Here is a 9,545-nt window from a genome sequence, read left to right as displayed (position 1 = left end):
AAATGAAAGAACTATTTAATAAAACCAACAACAGCAAAGTGTTAAAACGTGGCTATCATTAACAGCTGATCTGCACTGGTCACAAACACAATGACCAGTGAAAGTGACCACAAAAAGACTTCAAGGTCATTCACACTACGATGCTAGAAAGAACTAGCCAAATATATATATATATATATATATATATATATATATATATATATATATATATATATAAGTATAAGTATATATATAAGTCATCTTTTTATTACTTTATATTTGAAATACAGCATATTTAAATTAAGAGTACAACACTGCGTTACACAGATCAGCAGTAAGAAAACGCCAAGTCACCTTTAACTGGATGTACGTTAACCATTTATATTAACCCGCTAATTACGTCTAATGTAAAGACACTCTCAAAAAAGAGTACTTGTTTACTCTACGTCACCAGTCTCAGAATCAGCATCGCTTGCAAAGTAACATTTATCGCCATTGAGCAGTGCATTGCGAATATTGAACGGCTTGCCCGTAAAGCAACCGAGTATGTATGGAAAGTTAGTGGTGGCGTGGTACTGGTAAACACCGTCGGAATTGAAACGACCGTGACAAGCGTCCAGATCCGATGACGTCAGCGTGTTTCCATTTTCGTCGATTGGTCCGTAGATACCAAACCCGTCGAATGCAATGCCTATCAGAGGAGATGGAACACCATCCTCGACCTGTTGAGGCAACAAAACAACATTAACAACAACAAATTAACAAACAAGCAAACACTGTGAATATAAATACAGAGTATGATATTAGAATAGGCCTACTAGGTGGGCATCCACGGTCGAAACAAGCAAACAATGTTCATTAACATAAAAAAGAGCCAATTTACTTAGAGAACTGTGTTATTAAATGGAATACAAAATGACCCACGAAGGAAATATGTGGAAAACAAGAAAGAAAGCAAAAATAGAAAATTAAGAAAGGAAAAGATAGCCGAATACAAAACTCACAGTAAATAAACAGCTTGATGGCATCTTGTGGTAATGGTAGACACCTTTCCCGTTCGGATGTCCATCGCAGAGGTCAAAGGTCTCCTGTTCTATTGCGTTCTTCCCCTTTGAAGTCCACGGATTAAAGAAGACTACACCATTTGTAGCTACGCCAATAGGGCCGGGTGGTAAGCAGGTAGGTGAATCCGCTACGGTTGGTTCTTGCGGTACAGTATACGTATATTCTGACTCTAAGATTTCGTTTGGGCTTCGGTTGCTCGGGAAAGTTCCAGTTTCGTGGTCTGGGATGCCGTTACCGGAGATGACCCAGTTTCCTTGACCATCATCGGTAACAGACACATAGCCCTGTATATGGAATATGGAACGCGAAAAGGAAAAACTTATGACGTTGTCTAAATTAAGTTTGTTTTTGTCTAAACTAAAGTTGTTGTTGCTGTTTTACCATGCTGTTGCTCAAACTCACGTTTATGTCTAAACTTCCGTTGTCTAAACTTACGTCGTAACCATCCACGCTGTTCAACAATTGCTCAACCACATAATGTTACAAATAGGCGTTTCGTACGAAATTCAACAAACATCACCAGCGCAGGAAAATGCATTATTCGTAGGCTGCTACCTATTGAACGCGAAAAGGGCAACATTATGTTGTTGTCTAAACTATAGGCCTAAGTTTGTTGCTGTCTAAACTAAGTTGTTGCTGCTATTTTACCATATTGCTGTTGTTTGTTGATGTCTAAACTTTCGTTGATGTCTAAAGTCACGTTAATGACTAACGCGGGTTAATGTATAAATTCACGTTGATTTCTAAACTTACGGTTGATGTTTAAACTCTCGTTAATGTCTAAACTCACGTTGATTTCTAAACTTACGGTTAATGTCTAAACTCACGTTGATGTCTAAACTCACCTTGATATCTACACTTTCGTTGCTATCTAAAGTTCCGTTGTTGTAACACATTGTGAACGGACATCATTCTTTCTTTTCAAAAAATTATAACAATCAACCGCAAGTTGCTTCTGTGCAGAGCTAACACCATTTCTATTACAGAGATTTTCATGCTTAATACAGCCAATGATATTTTCTCAAATTTCCCGCGATTTGTTTGGCTTATAGTCCCTTACCCATTGTCTGAAAACTGCATGCTTGCATCTTCAGTGCTCAATGAACGCAAATTATGATGGTTTAACTATATATGTAACGCGAAAGGGGAACAAATTCGTTAACGTCCTGATTTGTAGCAACAGCCATGTTAATATCATTAAAAACATTATTTGTCGAACAAAATCATGTTGTTGACGATATTTACATGATAGTTGCTACAACTCCGAGGACGTTGTTTAACGATATTGTTCACGTAATATTTGAATAATTGTTTTATCACAGAAAGTTATGAGTTGAGACAATCTATGAATTTTGCGGGAGGCTATACCACAACATCTCTGATACTGAAAAGGACTTTTCATCTCACAGTATGTTTGTGTCTCTCCCTATTGAGAGTTGATAATGTAAAATGTGCATTCATACCACAGTAATTTCTTCGTTGCAAACTTGCGTAAATGATTCTGGTGCAACATTCGTGTGTATAAACTACTGCATTCATAAACCGTCAAAAGCAGTCATTGAAGTTTGAGATTCTTAATCGACATTGCGTAAAAATGTTATTTAAATACCATAATTTTCGTGGAGCTGGTTGTTTCCAAATACTGCGAAGAATCCAGGGTAAATGTTGGATCAGTTGCTCTATGGTTGGATATAGTCTGCGCTTCGTGAGCAACACTAAGGGCACAAAGTACGTAGGCAATACACTCACTGAACTAGTTAACTAAACCAGCCAAGCAATTGCAAGTTCATTCGTAACACCAATCCAGTTAGGAGTTTTAATTTGCGAAAGGGATTGTGCAGTAAATGGAATAAAGCCTACACAAACCTCGCTCAGCATTGTTACGAATTTTTAGACCAAAAAGACCGCTAACATGTTATACAAGAAACGAATCATCCAAGATATACTCGAGTTTTGACTATAGGGCTATGTGTTGTAGGTACGGTGATATGATCTTTTCTTCACAAATTTTCAGGATTTGCACGTGTGCAGTTGAAACTCCGAAGTTCGAACAGGCCTAATACAATTGCGTGATATGCACACTGCATGTACGGGGATATTTGAAGAGTTGGAGTTGCTGGTGAAATCGCTGCAAGGTCAAAGCATGGATGTACTATATAGGCTATACGGAGTTGGCGAGGAGGAAAGAGTGGCAGGGCAGGCGAAATGAAGGTCAGGCGGCCACCCCTGTAAAAAAGGCTAGGGCACTGGATGGCATCTGCCATATTTATTGTGTAGAGCATTCACAAAGTACAGGCAGTGATACGATCGCATCTTAGTAAAAGTATAGGAATAAACGCAATTGGTGTTCGATCGGGACGAAAACTATTGGTCTCTAGGAATATTACTGTCACTTACTTGATTGCCGACATTCACAACATATCCAGATATCATTTAATGGTTCAAATAAATAAGTTTTAAGTGCAGTTTTTATATGCTGACATTTTGTCTAGACACTCGTTTAACATGATTTCCGACATTCACAGCGTATATCTCTACACATTGTTGAAGGGTTCAATGAAATCAGGTTAAAAGTGCAGTATTTTTATGCTGGTACTTTGTCTATAGACACTCGTTTTGCTTGAGTTCCGACATTCGCAGCGTAAATGCAAAGCCCACAACATTTTAAAAGTTGTTTACCGTGCAGCCTCCTATTCGTTTGAGGCGTAACGCACATGTTATCTGATAGGTTGGCGGCGGACGGGGAGGTACGGTAGCTTATAAAACAAAGTTTCCACAATTTGGCGTCTATTGACTCCAAATGACCTTTGACCTCAATAAAATCATTTACTGAAAGTATCAAAACTACATACTAAATATGGGATTCGTCCAACCTTCCCTTTTGAGTTATCGCGTTTACAAGGTTTTCACAATTTGACCTCTAGTGACCCCAAATGGACTTGGACCTCCAAGACCTCTATCGTTTTGGTGGAGGTGTGTGTAGCCACGTACAGTAGACTGGCCTGTGTTTATCATGCCATAGTGTTATTGTTTCAAAATGGTGGTTGGGCCATTTCTATTGTAACAGCTAGTTCTGCTTATACTAACAAGCAGAAATCTAGTGCACTGAAGTCATCGAAACCTCAATGCATTTTGCATTCTGGTTAACATTACGCAATTTTGAACAGCGCCGATGGCAACAACGTAAGTTTAGACAACGACGTATGTTTAGACAACGGAATACATCAACGTGAGTTTGAGTAACAACGTGGTAAAACAGCAACAACAACTTTAGTTTACACAGCAACAAACTTAGTTTAGACAACAAAATAAGTTTTCCCTTTTCGCGTTACATACCTGTAGACCAGTGTTAGCTTCGGTGAACGTTTTCGATCCAAATGTGTCCATGTCGGTTTGAGTCAAAGAGGAAACCAGACCAGATAGGACTACGAGCTGGGACAATGTCTGGAAAAGCTTCATAGTAATATTCTTCCGAACAAAGATGTAAGAAAAACTAAGTTGAGATAGATATTGCTGATGCAGTATCTGTGCCATTTGTCTACATGGTATGGCAAACTTGTATGCGCCAAAAGGGATACAATTTGGTATAAGACTACAACTTAAATGTTGACAGTGCATGCAGGCTGCAAGGAAACGGACGAAAAATGGAGGGAGGGATGAGAGAGGAAGGACGAGAGGAGGAGGGAGGGAGGGAGGGAGAAGGAGATGGAGATGGGGAAGGGAGGCGGAGAGGGGATGGATATACTGTGCATATAGGCCTAAATACGGAGGTCAGGATTTATCCGAGTCACGTTTGAATAAGAGGGAATTAAATGGTTAATTTCTCTGTTCAACCATTTTCTCTGTCGAAAATAAAATTCCCAAACTTCGATTCCAATAGACTTTGTTTACAATTGAATACGGTGATCAGTGATTCGAGTGTAAATGTATGTAAGGACACATATCCAAATGTCGTAAACAATCCTTTTACCAAATATACCTTTTGCCTAATATACCACTTTATTACTAATTTGTACTTTGTATATTAAACATGCATAATCTTAAGATCAAACGTTAACACCTATGCAAAGTATATCGTTGTCCCCCGGAGCCAATTACAAAAGGTGAAAAGCAGAAAAATATGTAACCAATCTTACCTTTCCTGAGTCAACTTTCAATATTTTATTGGACAAAAAAGGTACGATTGTTTCCATCGGCGGTCTTGTCAGAATGTATAACTTAGCTGCGTGATCAGGACCGTTATTAATAGGCTTAATAGATTTCTCAACTTGCAAAAAGTTCATTGGTAATTTAGGTGTCAAATATCAGAATATTGACCAGTATATGGATATCAAGAGGTTATAGTTGCTATAGGCTGGTCGTATCAAGTTTAGAGCATATATAGTTGAAGGTCCACACTCACAGGAAATGGAAGATACAGATACTGTCGAGAGTATGACAATAATAGGGCTCTGCAGCCACGTGCCAATATCAGTCGGTGGAGCAACTAATCGGATCTTTCCAAAGACATGATATAGCGATGAATTAAAGGGTGTGAAGACTCGCGCACAAAGAAACGTATCATGCCGGTAATCTGACCTGGTTTCGACTGAGGGGTAACAGAAGTGTTAGACACCACCATCGATTCCAGAAAATACAAACACAGCTTGCTAACGTCGGTAATTAGACACTAGTGTACAATCACCTACATGCAGCTACGGTCAATACCCACAACACAGTGTACATAGTGTGGACATCTCAGGTCTAGATAAAAGATAACAGGGTATCACGTTTCATTACTGTCTGCATTTTGTAGCGACAAGAAGAAAACGTCATTTTCAAGCAACGGAAAGTTAACTTTTTCAGAGGGCGGCACGCGGTTTAAGGCGAGTCTTCAATGCCTTTAAGGCGCTAGATACTTCACGTCTCCCTGAAAGTGAAGCTTTTGTGTATACTTTTGCTGTTGCAATATTAGGAATAATGATTTTTATTAATTGTAACTGCAAATAAATGGGTATATTCCGGTTTGATTCTCCAATCATTCCTTCATCCTACTTCTCATATGGAAACGTTGTCGTATTTTGCTATACCGTGGTATTCGGGAGGGCGCCCTTGAAAACGTGGTTCAATGTCACTGTGTGATTTCTGTTCTAATCGACTCTCTCCTGCAATTATATTTCCTTTAGGGAGCCCCATGTCTGTTCACTGAAACGGTGATCCATATCCAGCACACACTTCCGTTAAGTTTTCTTGTCGGACTGCCTGAGGGTTTGCAAAGAAAACAATAATCTCGTTGGTCAATGGAGAATATCCTCAAACCCACAAAATTGCTTGTTGTTCTTTTACTCACAACGCACTTACTCGTCGGAAGGAATGCGATTGATTTGGGACAAACGATTTTCGATTGGATGAAGCTTTACATCATGCAAACACTGTACCGATTGGTTCGTTGGTTTTATCGGACTGGCCTGCTTTTTGTTACGAAAGTCTGATGTCGAATCGCCATCTAATTCCTAATTGACATGCAAGAGTTGTCAACAAAGATCATGTGACCACATGTATTATCTTTTTGGTTTTGTGTTTGTTTAATAAAGATAAGTATTGAACATGTTTTAATATGTGTTAGAAAGACTTTCAATCGAACTAGTCTATCACATAGTTAATCTCTTGTAAACTAGAAAGCAATATTCTGCGAATAAAAAAAAATCACCTTGCTGAAGGGACTCAAATTGTCAAGAAACGTACGTATGCAGAGGTGCGCGTGTATTCATTGACTTACTTGTCTGTTTGTTTCGTGGAACTGCTTTATCGTATTGCTAAGATAGCGACTAAAAATCACTTTAAATATGGCGTAAGTAACGGTCATGAATATCCTAAGCCATTAAATTAAACCAAAATAATTAGCCCGCCAGAACGTTATCTACTTGACCGGCCTGATTGGTGTCTTGAGTCGTAGTTTTCTTTATCCTGTTTCTTGAGGTCTTCAGTGTCAAGATTTGTTTTCAGTCAAAGAATTAAATGATTTGGCTATTAGCCTTTTCAAGGTTATTGTCATGTGAATAGATACTTTGACCAGAACGTTTATGTTTGCCTAATAGGCCGTTCCCGTTAAAGTTGCTGGTATCGATGATTCGATGGATATATGAAGACACAATAAACAGAAATAGTATCCATAAATTCCATGTAAACAGTTTCCTAATATATGTTGGAAATTATTTGCCTTTACTTTTACGAAATTTTAACGCTTTCAAAATTAAGACAAACGTTATCGAAGATAAACAACAGAATATTTGACAGGATATAAGACAGGACTTATTTCTTATATTTCATAGTCCATTGATATCAGTTATTAAAAAAAGAAACTGTCACAAGATTTACCTAAAAAAGGGGGGCGTTATTCCAAAAATAAAAAGTAAAAAATAAAGAAGCGCAATGTGGGTTTGCAGAGGGCGGTGGTAATGTCCTGACAGCGGCAATTTCTCAGCAGCGTATAGTATATAGGAATATCATAGAAGCATCAATGGAACTTGAGCTTGTAGCTAGAAACAAGGGCGGCGGAAGCACTTTTAATCTGGGGGGCACCGACATCAAAGGGCACTTTGCAGAAATTCGATTGGACTGATGTAGCCTGATATTTAGTACCCTTTATAACTCTTATTGTATTATCTTATTTGCGTATACACATCACACCATCAACGCCCCCCCCCCCCCCCTCAAGGAAAATATGCATACTAGCACTGCAATATCCAATGTGCAAATTGGGAAACAAGGAACAAGTTTTCTATTGAGACAAATGAGGTGAAATCATGCTAGTTGCTAATGTAGGAATCTTCCGAATTAGAGTTTATTTCTTGTTAATATCTTAACAATTTTTTTCCATTCGAAATAGCTTTGAGTTTGACCCACATAAATTCATTAAAAGTCAGGGGCGTAGCCAGGATTTGCAAAGTTGTATGCACGACTATCTGAGCGGAGCGCCACCATCGGTTGGCGCGGAGCGTACAAGAAAAATTTTGGTTTAACAAACCCCTCAGATGGCCGGAAACGGCCCTTCCCGAGTGTTCATTCTGGTTCCCTGGCCTCTTGCTAACTTGAGACACCTCAATTTTTATGTAGAAAAAGGGCACATTTTTAACCCTGAGGAAAAGTGGGGGGCACGTGCCCCCTGTGCCCCCCCCGGTTCCGCCGCCCTTGGCTAAAAACGTATCGAAGACTCGGAATTCGCACAATAGGTTCGACGTAATGTACCTATGCTACAATCACATTTACCGTATACTGTGTAGAGTGTGTTTGTTTGAATGTTAAAAGGTGACGTCACTGCTTATACCAACCTCCGTCCCATATACGAACCCATACGTTTCTGTTTTTTTTTTCATCCTACGTATCTTAATCGTATAGGTTATCTATATTATTCAGAAAAAAAGGTGCATATACTGATTATGAACTCCCTAAAATACTATTTAAGGGTTCGAACTTACACGTCGAGTATCAAATCAGACACCAGTTTCCATGCAACCATGTCAAACTTGGAAACTTATAAGGTTCCCTGAAATGTTAAACATATTCACGTCACTGTGTTGTAGCAATTTCTAACAAAATTATAAAATAATAAGTTAATAACCATAATGTTGATTATGGAGAACTTCTCACTAAGCAAAACAAAATATTCAGAATTATATTATGTTAACGTCCATCAACGTGGGATATAAAGTTTGTTTAATTATTAAAATGTTAAAATGAGCACACATGGATCTTATTGACAAAAGTACGACACGAATGTGAAGTCACGTGATACCATTTACCTCTGTCACAGAGACGAAAAGTACGTGCCCAGGTTATTTGGTTTATATTTATAGAAATTAATAAAATCTGTATTAAAGCCCTCACTATAATACTATAATAAACACTATAATAAACAATGAATTCGCCAAATCAGACATCATTAGGTCAATTATTATCCGCCAAACGATGGATCACATTATAGGCCGTCTGTGATGTCGACTGGGAAATTGTCTTCAACATCTCCAATTTACTATTATAATCTTCTTGTTGATTTATCCTTGAAACCTGATACATTTGGAATGTTGCTACCCTGTCAAAGTTCTCTGGAACTTCATGAAAATTTATCTTTCTTTCCTTCTCTTTTGTAAATATGTTTTTTTCCTCTGTGAGAAATAATTGACAAATTGTAAAATCAAAGACAATTTCAGCTGACGCTTCTTGATGACATCATCAATGAATTCAGGTTCTTGCCAGATGCATTTTACAAGATATCACAAAATGGTGAAAACTTCACCATCTTCGCGATACAAAATTTTACGAGGATGTGGTTTTCGCCTAAAAGATTCAGACGATTTTTTCAGCAATGTTGCTAAAAAATAAACTTCAGCCAAAAGAAAATCCTTTCAAAGCTTGAATGGAGTTATCTCAAATCATTAAATCGCTCATCTATAAGTATGATTTCGTTTAGTTGATTTCATATTTTCCCCGTTGATTTTTTATTACAGGACGTCGAAGGCGAA

General features: G+C 38.2%; 1 protein-coding gene across 1 annotated transcript; it reads right to left on the bottom strand.

Annotated features, from left to right (window-relative positions):
- Window positions 1-262: 262 nt before the first annotated feature.
- LOC139962036 (uncharacterized) lies at window positions 263-8,555 on the bottom strand. Its single transcript, XM_071961864.1, has 5 exons — window positions 8,502-8,555; window positions 5,181-6,285; window positions 4,381-4,512; window positions 984-1,328; window positions 263-701 (listed from the first exon to the last, which is right to left on the bottom strand). Exons 2-5 carry the CDS (start codon window positions 5,325-5,327, stop codon window positions 417-419), a joined length of 909 nt encoding a protein of 302 aa, XP_071817965.1. The 5' UTR covers window positions 5,328-6,285; window positions 8,502-8,555; the 3' UTR covers window positions 263-416.
- Window positions 8,556-9,545: the final 990 nt, after the last annotated feature.

The sequence above is a fragment of the Apostichopus japonicus genome, chromosome 20 (assembly GCF_037975245.1).
Source record: "Apostichopus japonicus isolate 1M-3 chromosome 20, ASM3797524v1, whole genome shotgun sequence".
Taxonomy (NCBI): Eukaryota; Metazoa; Echinodermata; class Holothuroidea; order Aspidochirotida; family Stichopodidae; genus Apostichopus; species Apostichopus japonicus.
Note: the sequence above shows the minus strand (reverse complement) of the source record. Positions and strands in the feature narration are given on the sequence as shown.